Source organism: Garra rufa, chromosome 7 (assembly GCF_049309525.1).
Source record: "Garra rufa chromosome 7, GarRuf1.0, whole genome shotgun sequence".
Lineage (NCBI taxonomy): Eukaryota > Metazoa > Chordata > Actinopteri > Cypriniformes > Cyprinidae > Garra > Garra rufa.
Genome location: NC_133367.1, coordinates 1,134,111 through 1,151,582, shown reverse-complemented (window position 1 = coordinate 1,151,582; position 17,472 = coordinate 1,134,111). Strand labels below are relative to the sequence as shown.

Sequence of the window (17,472 nt, the reverse complement as noted above, 5' to 3'; positions counted from 1 at the left end):
ATGGTAGATAAAGATCTCTAGGGGCCAAAAAAAAGTATTCAGTAGGTTAGTTTTAGTCATGATGAGTATCAGTGTAAACACATTTGGTTATTTTTTAACAAATCTAAACAGCTGGGAGAAAATGAATGTGTGTAAATGTATTTGTTCCATGCATTAAGTCTTAAAGTGATAACGGCTTAGTACTTACTGTTCTTGACTGAATAACGCTACAACTTTTAAAAACATTAATCTATATTTTACACAATGAAGACTTTGCAGTATTTTACATTATGTAGTATTTTTTCTTCTTCATTTTGATTTTGTAACAACCTTATTTCCAGCACAAAAAAAAAAAAAAAAAAAAATCAAAAGACCCCACCCCTAGCCTCAATAGTTAGTAAATAAGTTTAGAATTGATAAATTCCTTCATTTGAGAAATGACCAAAGAACTGTAAAAACGCTTCTAACAGTTAACATGTTAAACATCAAGCGTGGTTTCACTAAAAAGCCACTTTTAAACTGTCTCAAAGGAAACTGAGGCCTTCAGAAAGCCAATGTGAGAGAAAAGTTGCACATTTCTGCTGATTTATGCATGAATGTGTGTGATAAAGAAAAAAACAATAAACCACAAAAATAACTGTCGTCTTGTGTAAGGAGACAGGTTAATGTTTTAGCTGGGTAGCATTATTAAAATCTAAAAAATCTAAACTAAACACCATGTAAAACAATATGCCAATTAAACCTTGTGACAGATTTTGAGTCATACTGCCCAGCCATGCTGAAGACCACACTGAATATTTGATATGTTAAAAAACAATACATTTTTTTGCAACTGAAAAATTAACAGATCTGACTTGCCTTGTTTTATGTTCTCTTTTTTGTGTCTTTTAGGGAGTCAAACAGGAGGATGAGGTGGTGTATGCAGGCATTGTCACAAGAAGATGATCAAACTCCTCATTAATGTTGCAGGCAGTCAGTACAGTTTACAAGCTCACTAGAAAGGCAGCTGCAGTTACAAAGCAGACTTTAAACTTGTCTTTCTGCCAAAAAAAAAAAATCTATGTTTTCAAATTTTTATTTGTACAGAAAGTATGATGTCACAGAGACGGAAGTCACTTTAACAGCTGTACCTAAGACTATAGAATACCCAAGACATGTCACTCCTATAGTTTTGAATGGGGAAAAATGCAACGTTCATTATGGCCGCGAAGCCCCGCCTTCTTAGCGAAAGAGCCAACCGTTGATTAGTAAAGTCAGCATATCACTGCAGCTGCCGTTAGAAGTCCCAGTTGCTATAGAAAGAGTCAGTGCTCTAAAGACGTGTGCTCAGTACTGCACATGCGCACTGGCTCATCTAGCCGGAAAAATAAACGTTTTTAACGCCATTGGAGCTCAAGGAACCATATTTATGAGGCCGTTCTTGTCGGACTTCTTTGGAGATTTAAAATATGAAATTTAATCGTAAGCTTGGTGAACAGTTTTGGAGAATTTGATGTTTCCCCATTCAAAGAGATAGGAGCTGCACTTGCCTGCCCTAGTAGTGTTTCAAAGATGGCCGCCGAGTGACCGGACTTGCCTTAAAGGGACTTGGCTGTACTATGTTAGTGTTTAGGTGCCTTTCTACTAGAGCGTCAAATCCGAGCTCAGTGCCGCTGACAACGCTACAACGCCACAGCTTTTGGGTTTGTCAAATTTAGGGCAGAGCACGCCTCTGAAAAACAATGTTTACGCCCTGTTTGCGTTTCATCGTCGTCTTTTAACGATGGTTCACAAACTAAACACTGGCATATAATGAAAGCATGCAAAGTGCATTTACTTTTGCATGACTTCTTAAATGATATGTGATTTCAGTTTAGTAATCCACCAGTTCCGCAAACACTCTTGCCGTCAAAATCTTGCCTTGCCTACTTTTCACAGCGACGGGTTGTTTCCCAGCGGTTTGTGTTCGAGATTCGAGGAAAACCCAACCTTTTTGACTCTCTCAGCAGCTCTCAACGCTTTCTCTGTGCCGCTTTTAATCCCATAATGCACCACACAAGCTTTGAGCTCAACTTCCATATGAATGAATTGCAAACGCTCGCTAGGCGCCAGTGGAAACGCACCGTTAAGGCTGAAACTTATCTAAAATGTGTTAGCCATGTTGAATTTTGGGATAACATTAGATTATATGTTATATTGACTATTCATCATTTAAATTATACCATCTTATACTCTGTGTGACTCGATTCAAAAACATCTAAGGAATGGAGGGATAGCCAAGACTATACACAGTTTTCATTAATCCGTTTTTCATTGATATTATTTGGTCAATAATGGAATAAATATGCTACAAAACTAATGAATCATGATTCAAAAATGTAAACATTCAAACAATGGCAATAATGCAGCATAGTTCGCACACTTCACACTTGACAGATTTCACTGGATTGCACTCTCTTTCATTATTAAAGGTCTTACGAGCACCTAATTTTTGTTTTTCTCTGGGCAATCACTGACTGTCGCATAAGTACATGACAGCTCTGTCAAAGTAATAGCACTATAAGCAGGGTAAACTAGTGTTTCTCTTATGAAAATTAACCATGGTTTTACCACAAATAAAAAATATGATTAATATAGTTAAACCATGGTAACCACAACAAACTAACAATGGTTTTGCTACACTAACCATAGCTTAACTATGGTATTTGTAGTAAAACTGGGGTTACAAATGGTAATCAATGCACCAAAAGCCATGGTTACTACACTGCTTGTTTCACTTAACCCTGGGGGGTAATTTCCAAGGGTTTGGAGGCCCCAAAACCAACTGTGTTTTTTTTTTTTTTTTTTTTTTTACTTTTGTTACTTATTTATTAGTTATTTACTTATTATTATGCTTTCTCGCTCTCTCTCCCTCTCTTATAATTTAGAGCAGGGGCACCCAACCCCGTTCCTGGAGACCATCCTACAAAGTTCAGCTCCAACCTTGATCAAACACACCTGAACCAGCTAATTAATGTCTTAGGTAGCACTTGATAATTACAGACAGCTGTGTTGGAGTAGGGCTGGAACTAAAGTCTGCAGGTAGGTAGATCTCCAGGAACAGGGTTGGGCATCCCTGATTTAGAGTTTATTTAGCTCATCACAACTTGTCTATGGAATAGCGTTTGGTAAATAATTAGTCAAATTGTTGTTATTTTAAAGCCATATTACCTTATGCTGCCTTGATGTTATTAGCAAGATGGTGGTCATTATTCTGAGAGTGTAAATTATAACTACAGACACAACTTGAGTAATACAGTCTGCAGAATGACAGTTTACAGTGTGCAAATACTAATGCACATTAAAGTCCAGTTATAGATTTGCACACAGAAGGTACTTATGTGTGCAAATCTATAACTGGACTTTTGTGGTTAATGTGCATTAGTCTGTAAAAAAAAAAAAAGTTTGCGTGTGGGAATCGGTGAGTGAACAGCATATGGTTGACTTCCGCAATTTTTTACTGATTCCACAAATGCTGATGCTTGCCAAAAACGATTCTGCCAAACCAAGCAGTTATAGTTCTGTAAAATATGAAAATAGGCCTATTATATGTGTCTGTGAACTATGATATTTTATAAAATATGCATTTCTCTCTCTCTCTCTAAATAGATATGCTGTGTTAATCTCAGTATATTTTCAGCACTAGCAAAACATTGCATGAGGTAAATAGAATTATTCTGTTCTGTTCTAATCACTTTTTTTCCCCTCAAGAACTTGTCTTATTTTTTTACCTGTCAGCATCAAGGGCAAAAACAAATGAGTTATTTTACAATTACAAATGCAACACCTGACTTTTTTAAAGCCACTGCCATTAATATAACTTGAAAAACACAACCACATGAGTCATAATGTCATGTGGCCGATCAGTCAATACATCAGAAACTCTATTTTAAGAGTCTTATTTAAAAAGAAAAACCATGACTGCATTTGAATCGCCATAAATGGAAAGAGGTGCTTTTTGTCTGCACAAATGGTATAATTGCAGTATATTTGCTAACAATGCTGACCAGCTAAACCCTGTTATAATACTGTTAGCTAGCGCTCTCTAGTGTTCACAACAAGAATTCAACTCTACAAAAACATTCTTAAAGACATTCTTCATCATTGACAGAAAACAGAATAAAAAGTTAAATTTGGGGGTCATTCTACAGAAACGGCCACTTTTGGGTTGGCAAGGCGTGGTTTTGGTATGGCTTTTAAACTTAGACCACATTATTAGATTACCTTTTGACTTTATGAATACGCATAAATGACAGCTTAATGATTTTTGTCTTTCATTTTTGGACAATTATTCATCCATAAAAAGGTAACACCAGTGACAATTTCAATGGAAAATTGCATTTTACAAAATGGCTGCTGCTAGTTATCAAACCACATGTTGTCAATCATGGTATACTTACTACATTAAGCAGTTTTATCCATTTGTACACAGTTTTTTCTTTTTTTTTTTACAATTCCCTAACCTAACAATAAAGTAGGTCACACTAGTGACGTCAACTAAAAGCTTTATATGAAATCAGGAGATAAATGAGAACATTTCTGAAAACTGAAAAGAAAAGAGGCAGTGGACATAACATGATTGACCTGCCTTTATAGAACTTTAGGAAATAGGAAGGAGGAAGTTGAGTGATGTCATCAGTGTGTGTTTTGTTTTTAAATTCCAAAATAAAAGACTTTTGTCAAACGGTAACACCAGTGACAGCTTCAGGGGACCACGGTTTTTATTATGTATACATTTTTTTCAATATTTATTTGGTATTTATGAAATTTTTTAATGCCATTTAAATGATATATTTGATAGTTCTAAATATACTTTTGCATTTGGTTAAAAAAAAACGTTTTTTTTTTTTTAACCAAATGGTTAAAAATCCTGTTTTTGACTTTAGAATAAAGCACTTTCCCTCTGTAGGCTATACATGGCTGTGGGGACAAGCAATTTTGTGGTACTGAAAATTCTATATAAATAATAATATTAAAAAAATGCCACGTTGATGGCTCAGGAAGGTGTAATTGTTCAAATAACATATTGTTTCATCTTAAAATATATTACAAAAAATTGTAATCCTAATGTGTATTTCAATTTTAACATTTTCTGTAAAGTGGAACAGAAAAGTGGACGTTTCAGTAGAATGACCCTTGGTTCAAATCACAGTAGATAAAAATTCAATTCATCTAGCACTTTTTTTTTTTTTGTTCTGAAGGCTTTTTGAAGAATTTTGAAGGCTTTTCTTTTTTTACGCCAAATGAAGGCTACATCATTGAGGCCAAACAAGTCAATTTTTGTTTCATCTGACCATAAAACAAAACACCAGAAGTCTTCTTCTTTGTCCAGATAAGCATTTGCAAAGGCCAAGCAGGCTTTTGTGTGCCTTATCTGGAGAAGTGGTGTCCTCCTTGGTCTGCGTTTGTGAAACCCAGCGGTGGACAGTTTCTGTTGGACTGTCTGCCTTGAGCTGTTGCCACCAGTAGAGCCCATAACATTTAGATATGGTCTTATAGCCCTTTCCTGACTTGTGAGCAGCCACAATGCACAGCCATCTTATCTTAGCCATGACTGTCCACAAACCAACAGTAGAGAGCTTCTGTTTTTCACCTGTTGAGTTGCTTAAAACAGCTGTTCCCAGTGAATCGGGGTAATTAGGATGCTTTAGAACAGGTTGGACTATTTGGAATGGTATAGTACTTTGGATTTTCCCATAGACTGTGACAGTTTGCAAAAGGTATTTTTTTCCACTTTTTGCCTCTTGTACATTGTCTTATTATCTTTTGGAAGAAGCCTTTGTGATTTCCGGTCAAAAAAAAAAAAAAAAAAAAAACTTGCTGGTTGAATAAAAGTAACTTTAAAAATAAAAGTAACCAGTTTATTAATGAAGATGTCTTAAATTATTATTATTTACCTTCGTGAATTATAATAATTATTAAAGCCTTCTGTCCTAATTGTGAGTGTGGCATCCTACCCCACGGGACTTAACCTTTTATTATAGGCATAAAACATAAAATTGCTATTTTGTGAATGATAACACATTTACAGCATTAACCCAGTTTATTGTAAAACCACAAAGTCGTTGTAAACAATGTACACCTCATAATAAAATACAGATAGTTCATTGTAAGACAAAAGACTGCAACAGTGACAGATTTTTTTTTTCCAAAATACATATTACAAATATATATTCCAAAATATAAATAATAATAATATGAAGTAATTATAAAGAAAATGGTACTGTAACCTCCAGAATAAACCACTGGCTTCTCAGACTAGTACAGGCAATTTTGTGCAAAGACTGAACAATTTATAATCAAAATACAAAAACTGTGCTACACATTGCTATAACATTACATTTTCAGAAAATAAAATCTTCAAAACCAAAACAACTGGAAAACCACTATTGAAGGCACAATTTAGCATATTCCACAATAGAAGTTTAACAAGTGTATTAATAATAAGTCAGAATGCTTTGCCCCTCCATCACACAGCTAAACTGTTAAATAGATCATGTCAGATAATTTCCCGCCATTGTAATGTACGTAGTAAACAAAAAGAAACTTTAAAGAAAAAAGTAATTCCTATTAAAATTACCTGGTTGCATAAGTGTGCTCACCTTGTTTTAATGAGGGATGTTAGTGAATTAACCAATTACCAATTAAACTCTTACTAGAACGTAATTAAAATCCTCCGGTTTAATTGCAAGTGATGGTGATTAACCCTGAATTAAAAAAGCCATTTTTTGTCATTTCTTTTTAATATATATTCTTGTTTGTATCTTACTGATGAAGCCATGGCCTGAAAAGAGCTTGCAAAGGATGTATTTGGGGTCTTGTGAAAAGGTAAGTACTATACCAATCAGGAAAAGGGGGCTAAAATATTTGCAAAAAAAATTAGTTGTGCCATGGAATACCTGTGAAGGCTGTAATCAACAACAATGAGGTGCAATGACATCCCAAAGAACAGGAAATACAAGATGCATCAAAGAGGCAGTCAACAGATTATTGTAACATTAAAGGAGAAGCAATGTCTGGAAAGTACTGCATGGTTACTTGATTCATGTGTTTATAAAATGCCATTCCGCGAGCAAGGTGTTGCAAAAGAGGAATGTGTTGCAGTCAAACACGTCTGTCTAGAATGTGATTACATAGAAAAACAACGGAAAGTACCGCAGTGGAATGGAAAAACACATTCTGTGACTATGAGACTATCCTAAAATGCGTTACTGATGGATCAAACCAAATTACAGACCATTTAAAGCCAGGCTTCCATTAAAATCTGAAGATGTTTTACGGTTTTAAGTCAATAATGTCTTCAGAAGAGGAAGAATGATTTGTAAAGAAACAAGGCCTACATTTAAATAAAAAACTTGTATGTGTTGAAAAGGTCTGTGGACAGGAGATCCCCCGGCCCATGATTGAGCTCCTTTTCAAGGTAAAGGAGGAAGACAAAGCCAGATAGATGGATACAAAAAGACTGACTCCTGCATTAAATGCAAAAGGTGTATCTTTGTCTTTTATTCGTCTTGTATTTTTCTTAAAAGTGTCTACTTATTTGTTACATTAATTGTGTTGGTTTCAATATCGCATTAAATGTGGAAAAAAATATCTTACATGATTGTCCTGCAGTTGTAAGATAACTGTGACTTCCAGTAACAGGTTATTTTGAAAGTTATTTTATCGTTAGGTCTTTTTGAGAAACGATGGATCAATGGGAATAATGCTTCAGCAGGACACATCCACTAGTCCTGTTGGGTCAACATCGTCAGGTGGCCTAAAAAATAATCACACAAACAATTAAATACCAATTTTGTACAATAAAGATTATGTTTTTCTCTCAGTGTAGTATTAATAGGCAATACTTGTCATTTCTTGAGCTCCTGCGGCGATAGAAAATCACACCAGTAGCTACAGCTGTAGCCACCAGTAGAAGAACAATAACTGATAGTCCAGCTACAGCACCTGGAGACAAACCTGAATCTGGAATAAAAGAGTGATTGTAAAGTAAATGTGAACCTGATTCAGTTTACAATAAAACACAGTTTGATATCAAAATCACTGTTGAATCAGTACCAAGCAATCACGGTAGTAAAAACAATGTAACAATACATTTCTTTATATTCCACTGTTAGAGTCTAAATGCCTGGATGACTAAATTACACTTACTAATCACAGTAACATTGAAGCTCTTTACACGGCTGATGCTGCGGCGACGACGACGGAGGCTGCTGCTGCTGCTGATCTTTAGTTCATAAACTCCAGAGTCTGTGATTCTGATGTTCCTGATGGACAGAGATCCAGTCTGATGATCCAGCTGCAGTCTGTCTCTAAATCTCTCAGGACAGTGAAAATCTGTGCAGGTCTTGTTGGGATCTCCAGTGATTTCGGCGATGAGAGTGTCATTAAAATACCACGTCATCACATGATTTGGTTGCTTTATTACATCAGGATCTAAAGTGACAGATTCTCCCTCCTTCACCGACTTTCTCTTCATTTTCTCTCGTTCGGCAGCAGCGACACCTGAAACACAACCCAACAATTGCTGGAGGACCATTTTAGGGAAAGAAACTCCACAACAAGAAAAACTGTGAAAATAAATGTGCAAATTGCATGTTGGTACGGTCTCATGACGAAAATGTACCTGTGGGGATATTTTCCAAAAGAAATGTCCACTGATTTGTGCTAAAACAGTGTTTGTTGAGAGGCACTATAACTAATGCTCTTTGACATTTTAAAATAAACCTAAACGATAGAATGAACAAAAGCGAATGGGAGGGATGTAAAAACACAATAGCAAGCATGCCGTGTTCGTTTGTTTTTCTGAACTCTCATCTTTCACCATGAGTTATGTTTTTAAGGGATTCATACCCAAGGACTCCGCAACATAAGTCCAATTCCGTGCTGGCTGAGCTACTGAGCAAGCTTGTTACATCCGGAAAGCAATACATACGAAACTGTGTACGGATTTGATTACAAGTGCTTGCTATTTTAGTGCCTTAATAGTGAACATTTCTGTTGGAAACTACAGTTCTTCATCATGAGATCAGGTAGCAAGTAGATTTTTTATTGACCTTCATTTTGTACAGCATGAATTCCCAGATAGCACACATACGTCTGTAAGATGTCTGTTAAAGATTGCTTGATCTGGAAAGCATTGTGCCATGTACAAACATCTGACAGACGTCTGTAAGATGTATGTTTTACATAGATTCAAGATCATAAACATCATAAAGACGTCTGATAGAAAACATTCTATTGACGTATTGCATGTGTGCAAACACTCCAAAAAATATATCTTTCAGATGTCAAATATATGTCTTTTGTGATGTACGTGTGTCATCAGGGTTTGTATGGGGCATAATACGGCACTATTAAAGTAATGCAGTTTTTTTGCTTGTTGCTTTTCTACCACTAATTATTAAATCTATCAGCTCACCGACAGAAAGACGATTTTGATCTAATTTATACTTTTCTGGGCTACGTTTCCCAAAAGCATTGTAAGCCAAAGTACATCGTAGAGCCATTGAAACCAGTGGAGCTATGACCAACTAACAATGCTTTTGGGAAATGCAACTACAGCCACAGAGAAAAAATAGCTCTAATTTTCACTGCTTTAAAAGCTTTTAAACATGTATGAAATCCAAACATTTGTTATATTACTCACCACGGACAGAAACACTGAAGGTCTTTTCACGGATGCTGTTGCTGCTGAAGATCTTCAGCTGATAAACTCCTGAGTCTGTGGTTCTGGTGTTTGTGATGGTTAGAGATCCAGTCTGATGATCCAGCTTCAGTCTGTCTCTGAATCTCTCAGTACCTTCGTTACACTGAACATCAGTACAGGTCTTACTGGGATCTCCATTGATTTGAGCGATGCGAGTGTCATTGCAATACCATCTGATTCTGTCTTCTTGGTTTTTCTTAATACCAGTGAGTAGAGTGACTGAATCTCCCTCCATCACAAACACAGACACTTCATCTGTCTCAACGCCAGATTCACCTGAAGAAAGAACAAATCAACAGGCAAACTTTTCACTTTTCTGATGGTGGGGGGAAAAAAAAACAATAAGCAACCAGCAATAAAACTTAAATAATATAAATCAAAAATTGATTTTTAAATATTTTTTTTTATAGCTTGAGTGCACCAAAGGCTAATTCACGATCTGAAACGTGTTACTTGTTTATATCTTATATCACAAACACATTTAACTTTTTCCTGGACTTAAAACAACGTTAATTAAGAAATAAGTGTGCATTGTGCAGAGTGAGAGCTGACACAAAACAAAAACACATTTGTCATATTAGTCGTTTGTTGGCTAAAACTGCATAGGTTCGATCGTATAGCCTTCACAAACTCACAAAATTCGATTGAAAATAATATATATATATATTTATATATATATATATATATATATATATATATATATATATATATATATATACTAAAATAATATAATATAATAGGCCTATACTAATATATAGTAGGCTAATATATAGTAAAAACTAATATATATTATATTAACATAAAAATAATAAACTTCCGTCAAATACAAAGCAATTAGATCATGGCACACAATAAAACTGCGTTATTCTTCGTTCGGTGTATTGATCGGAAAATAGATTGCTATAGAGAGATGCGTCTTACCATAGTCCGGATAAAAAAACAAAAAGACTGACAGCAAAATAAAAGGAAACTTCATTTTCGACACTTTTTCACTAAAAGTTCAATGTAGACTCAAACAAAAGTGCCTCATTCTTCCGTATTAATGACGACAAGTTGAAGTGAAAATAAAACCGTGTGCACGCCTAACAAAACACAATAGAGCCCATTATATTCAATGATGCAGTCTAAACGGGAGGCGGCGCGCTCGGCAAGACAAATCTCCGTCAGTAAACTGATGCTCTGATTAAAGAACTGATAGCCTACAAATGGTTTGCAATTGCAACGGTCGTATTTCCGTTTCCAATCTAGACAGACTTTAGCTATTGTGGCGCGGTGTAAACATCAGGCATTGATGGGAGCTTTTGAAACACTCCGTGAAGCCTGTGAAACTTTCAAATCAGCGGTTCGGTAAACTGCATCGAGCCTTGCTTTCGCATTTTGAAATTCCAAATTTCGCCACCAGATAGATTTGATCTGGTTAATCCATGAAAAGTGCCATTTTTCTTAAAAATTCATCAATTAATTAAAAAAGCGAATCGTCTGTTGAATTTGATGTCAAAGCTCAGGAGAGTCCGTTTGGGACCGTTTTCTCAGCTTTCTGCACGAAGTCATTGTCCTGTGGCTCCATTGTAATTAATTTCACAGGATGTATGTTTCACATACTCTCTCACTCACACACACACACACACACACACACACACACACACACACACTGGTTTACATGTTTTATGGGGACATTCCATAGGCGTAATGGTTTTTATACTGTACAAACTGTATTTTCTTTCGCCCTACACACCTACCCTACACCTAAACCTAGCCCTCACAGGAGATTGTGCACACTTTTACTTCCTCAAAAAAATTCGTTGTGCATGATTTATGAGCCTGTTTCCTCATGGGGACCTGAGAAATGTCCCCACAAGGTCAAAATCTACTGGTATTCCTATCCTTGTGGGGACATTTGGTCCCCACAACGTGATGAATACCAGGTACACACACACACACACACACACACACACACACACACACACACACACACACACACACAATCACAAATATGACATCTCAAAAAAAAAAAAAGAAAAAGAAAAAAGAAAGAAAGAAAAAGTCCATATCACTTCACTACACGCGCAAGTTGTTTGTACACCCAACAGATCAAACATCATTTCTGTAGAAATCAGACCACAGCAGGTTTCCGTTTGACTCGTCTGAAGTGCTTGTGTGGTAGTGCAACTAATGATGTTAGAGAGTGGGTAGTTTAAACTTTTTTGTTTCACCAAGCATAACAATTAATAATCTAAATATTATGAACAATTTTAAAACCAATTACTTCTGTTATCATTAAATTCAGGGAGATTCATTTAATATTCTTTTACTTACTTACTGTATTTAACATTGACAGGCAATTAGCTTTCAAAAAGGAATCAGGAAGGTATTAAAGTCTTAATAAGGGTGTCGTGGCAAAAATCAAATGACTCTCATCGCATAAGAGAGAATCACTTGGGCTCTTTTTAAAGGTTTATTTCTTGCAAGAAAGGTCCGACAGTCATACAGAAACACAGATTGCTGCAGAGTGGGACAAAGGAGGGAGGGTTTCCTCCACTTTTATATCTCGTCCCTAGCCTTCAAGGTTACATCTCCTAACAGCCGGTAATTTTCCACACATAGTAAGGAAACAGAGAAGCACATTCCACTATATCATACTCCCAAGGCTCAAATCTTTATGTTTTGGGGCCCTGATACTTTTACCTCATGTCATCTTCAGAGCAGGTTTAGATTAAGCCGAAACTTCCAAAATGTTTCATTAGCACATATGATAAGTAAAATGATTTTTTTTTCTTCCACAAAGGGCTAGAAGAACACTATTATTAATTTGTTATATAACCATACAAGAAACATTATCATATAAATACACAGAATATGTTCAAAGAGTGTGAGCAGCTTGATATAGGAGGGTCAGACTCTGTTGGGGGCGGATTCAGGTTCACAGATTAACAGAGTGCCTTTGGTGGTACTTGATCAGACAAAGATGATGATTTTTATGATTGTTTTGTTGTGTTTGTACTGGCGGTGTCTAAATGGTAAGTTATAAAATCACTTTATGCATTCATTTTTATCCATTTCAGAGCAAACATTTAGCATTTCACTGCTACTGTTTTAAATAGTCTGTTTTTCTTGAGACATCATCTCTATTGAATTCAGATCTTGGTTTGTGATGTCCATTTGTGAGCTTGGCAAATGTATGAGTTCCAGGCTTATAGAACTCATGGAAATGTATAGAAAATTGTATAATTTTCCATGACTGTAAAATTTAATTTTGGAAATGTATCAGAAATACAGAGTTGCTTTCAAATTCCCGGTATTTCCGTAGGTTTCAAATGGCCGCTGTCCCGCTGTCAGCCATAACTACAAAATTATTTTAAACATACTTTAGTTAATCATAAACAAAAGGAAATGGAAAATAATTGGTCAAAAAGTGAGGCAAGTGAGTGAGATTCAGCAAGCTTGCACTTTAGATTTTATTTACTCATCTAAATATCTCAAATAGAAAAATCTCTTATTTATAAAACGAGTAAATGAAAGTCAGAAGCAAAAATTAAACTTGCATGTTCATGCGGTAACTTGTGTGACTGTACAAATTTATTGTACTCTACATCTTAGGTTACAAACTAGAGGTGATGTGATGTTTTGTAAACAACAGGAAGCTTAATCCATGAAAAAAAATGTTTATTTTTCTTCTCCAGGTGTGTTTGGTGAGTCAGTGTCAGTGAAGGAGGGAGATTCTGTCACTCTTAACACAGATGTTGCTGAAATACATGAAGATTACATACTGTGGAAATTTGGAGCTGAAAACCTTCTGATAGCCCAAGTCAGGATAGAGGATGGAATCTTATCCACATATAATGGTACTGATGGGAGATTTAGAGACAGACTAAAACTGGACAATCAAACTGGATCTCTGACCATCACAAACATCACAACTGAACATGCTGGACGTTATGGACTAGAGATAAATGGAGCGAAACGTTCATCAAAAACATTCAATGTTTCTGTCTACGGTGAGTAGAGATAATAGGTCCTGTCCTTTGCATGTTCTTATTTTATTACATACTGAAAAGTCCACTCGTTTTTTAGTTTTCAAAATGAGAGACACACTGAATAGTAAAGATTGTTGTTTAGATTTACCGGTTTTCTGTTCATTCTCTCATGCGTTCAGCTCGTCTGCCTGTTCCTGCCATCAGCAGAGACTCTTCACAATGTGCTTCATCATCATCATCATCACATCAGAACTGTTCATTGGTGTGTTCAGTGGTGAATGTGAGTCATGTGACTCTCTCCTGGTACAAAGGAAACAGTGTATTGTCCAGCATCAGTGCGTCTGATCTCAGCATCAGTCTCTCTCTACCTCTGGAGGTGGAATATCAGGATAAAAACACCTACAGCTGTGTGATCAACAATCCCATCAGCAATAAGACCAGACATCTGGACACCAGCAAACTCTGTCAACCATGTCCAGGTATGGCAGTGCTGATATTAGTGATTATTTACTAAAATGATCTCTGTATTTTGTATAATTTAGATTAACACAATCACTTTTACAATTACATTACTGCCTCTTTTCAGACGTTGCAGCACAGTCTTCTCATCCTCCAGTCCCTCTGATAGTGTTGATTTCTGCTGCTGTTGTTGGATCCCTGTTGATTGTAGCTGGATTTGGGATTTTCTGCATCTGCAGAAAACACAGAAAAACTGACCAAGAAGGCAAGTGTTATTATTACGGTTACATTTTTCAAGCTGCATCAAAAGAAAAATGCAAATCTGCCTGAAATTATAAATCAACTTCTTACAGACTTTATGAATATAATCTTATATAATCATAAAGATGACGAGCTCCACTGATGTTCAAATTAGGATTTTCAAAGAAGTAAAAAGTTAAGCTGCCTTAAGTTCTTAAGTTAAATCAGCTTAAAACTACAAGTCATCTTAACTTATTACCATAAAAATTAGTTGATACAACTTGTGAGTTTAAATGAAAGTTGATTTGACTTAAAATCTTAAGTCAGCTGCTAAACTTACGTTTTTAAGTTGAAACTGGTGAAAACTTTTTCATTTGTTGAGCTTCTGTGAAAATGAAAATTAATACAAACAATGCAAATAGCCATTTTAAACTTAATTCTCTAGGTTTAATGTGCAAAAAATGCATTTGCAACGTGAATTAGCCCCGTTGTAAAATATGTATGAATAGTAATGAGATTGGGATGGCATTTTGAATAATGATAAAGATAAATGCATATTCTGTAATGTGAGTGAACCAGTTCTAAAATCAAACTGAATTAATTTGTTAATGCAATTGCATTTGTTAATTAAATTTCATGCTTCAACAATCTAACTTTGACAGCTAATAACACATGTGGTATGAAAATAATCCAGTAAAGATAGTGTTTGTTTGTGTCAACGCATCTGTTATTATTGTTGCGCAGATGAGGTCACTTATGCTGACCCAACGTTCTACACAAGAGACGCACAGAAATCGGTAAGATTGTTTAGGATTCTGTAGATTATCTAAGTCTGACAGATTTAGATGTGTGTTTAGATTTTGATGTAGATGCACTAGATGTTTGATGGCATGAAGCCGGTAGATTACCAGAAATAAGGAGCTGAAAGTGATCACTAATGAACATTTGAGAATCTTAAATCTACGGAAGCTTGTTTTTATGGAAAGCTGTTTCAACCACAAGTTAACCTTTTTATTGTCTACACTTTGTGGTGGAAACAAATAAACAAATCATAATTTCAAGGTAAACGGAGAATTTAAAGAAAATCTAAATTCTAAGAATATAAACTTACAATTCTCAAAAGAAAAGTCGGAATTGTGAGATATAAAGCCATAACTACCGTTTTGACTTTTTAATTTTGTGGCAGAAACAGGCTTCCGTAAATAATCTTGCACACAAAATCAGTATTAACAAAGATTTTGTTTGTATTTACATTTTTAAAATTATTATATTTTGTTTTTACAGGAGATCAAATCAGAACATGATGAGGAAGAGGATGACGTCGTGTATGAAACGGTTTTCATCAGTTGATGATCAAACTTAAAGGGGGCATCGGATGGCCATTTTCCACATGTTCATATGATTCTTTTGGGTTTTAATGAAAAGTCTAAAGTATACTTTAGTTAAAAATTCACAATAGTAGTGTAAAAAACAGCCTTTTACCTTGTCAAAATCAGCTCTGCAAAAAATCGTTTTAAGACTTGGCCCCTTTAAATGCCACCGAGATCTGCTCGCCCCGCCCATCTTTGGGATTAGGAGACATAACCTTTAGCCGCATTTAGCAGAGAAACTTGCCAACAAGCACATTATTAAGAAAGGCCATTCACAAAGATGCATAAAAAAAACTTTATACTTAATTCTGCTGTGGGTGAAGCTGCATCAGGAACGATTCGCACGAGAGGCATATGTAGACCGGGATCGACACTTTCCTTTTAAAAGTGAAGGTAACATTTTCCACTGCATCTTCAGTAAATGACTGTGTTTATTATTACATCCAACAACAGAACACCTCAATCGCTCAATAAGAGTTTTCCTCTGTACCTGAGTCACACAATGGCAATCGTTTTGGGACTGTTTCAGCTCGGTGAGGGCGGGTCTAAGGTAAGGCGCTCATGTCAATCAACTGTGTTTCGTCACAACGACAAGAAGCTGAGAATGATCTGATTTTAAAAAGGGGATATTACTTTTAAAGATTAAAAAAATACCACTGGGAGGATTTTTATCATTGTAGGGTGGTTGTGTACACGAACTACCAACACACATTAATGTGCAAACAACATGTAAAAGTTAGTTTTGCATCTGATGACCCCTTTAAACCTTTTTTTTTTTTTTTCAAAATTGTCTTTTAGAAAATTGTCTTTTTTTTTTCTTTTAGTCCAAACACATCAACAAAAAACACTTTGCTTCCTCATAATAATAATAATAATAATAATAAAAAAACGTACAGAAATAGTTTTGTTTGATAGAAAAACATCTTTTGCGTGAGCATTGTCTATTACTGGTGGGTTGTGGTCAGTTTGCGAACGTATATCTTGATGTGTGATTAGCGTGTGGTTGAAGAGTGTTTTTCCATTCTTGCCCATATGATGCCAACAGTATGATTTCCGCTTTACACAAAACAGTTTTATTACTAAAATACTGAAACCATCAATTCTAAAAAGTTTCAACTCAAACTTTAAAACCTGAAAAGATCTCAGACTTTGTGTGTATAAGCATCACAACCTTATATACTCATATATGCTGTGATCCTGCTGATAAGCTCTGCTAGTTTCAGTAGTTATTTCCAGCTCAATCAAGAGGAAGAGGAGTTGTTTTTGAGAAGAACTATTCTAGAAATCACATCTTTAGTTTATAAAACACCCTGTTTTGTCTTCAAATGTGAGTGATTATAAGAATAAATGCAATGTATGATTCACGGTTGTGGTATTTTTATATGGACATCTGATGAAATGGCTGCTGACAAAAAAAAAAGCATTTTAGTCATTGTAGCCTTTTAGTCAAATGACAAAGGTCTGAAAATGTCCTAAAATGCACCCTGTACAGTTGTGTTTATTTCAGCAATTTGTAGCCTTAATGTCATGTGACTGTTGAGGGGAAAAAACCCAGTACACAAATGGAACAATATTAGATCAAATTACATCAGATAAGACGTTGCTATAAATAGACCTCACAGTAAAAAACAATAATAAACAGGAAACCGTTTGGTTTTAGCGCGTTTAAACCGGCTTCAAACGATTCTTGAACTCCCCGAATCTTTTAAACCGGTCTGATTTC

At 35.6% G+C, this 17,472-nt stretch overlaps 2 protein-coding genes across 2 annotated transcripts in view; one reads left to right on the top strand and one right to left on the bottom strand.

Moving 5' to 3' along the window:
• Window positions 1-17,472, bottom strand: part of LOC141339276 (uncharacterized) — a 727,444-nt gene that overhangs the window by 14,153 nt on the left and 695,819 nt on the right. The window lies entirely within an intron of this gene.
• LOC141338817 (natural killer cell receptor 2B4-like) lies at window positions 12,675-15,729 on the top strand. Its single transcript, XM_073844433.1, has 6 exons — window positions 12,675-12,723; window positions 13,387-13,701; window positions 13,860-14,159; window positions 14,267-14,404; window positions 15,124-15,176; window positions 15,664-15,729. Exons 1-6 carry the CDS (start codon window positions 12,675-12,677, stop codon window positions 15,727-15,729), a joined length of 921 nt encoding a protein of 306 aa, XP_073700534.1.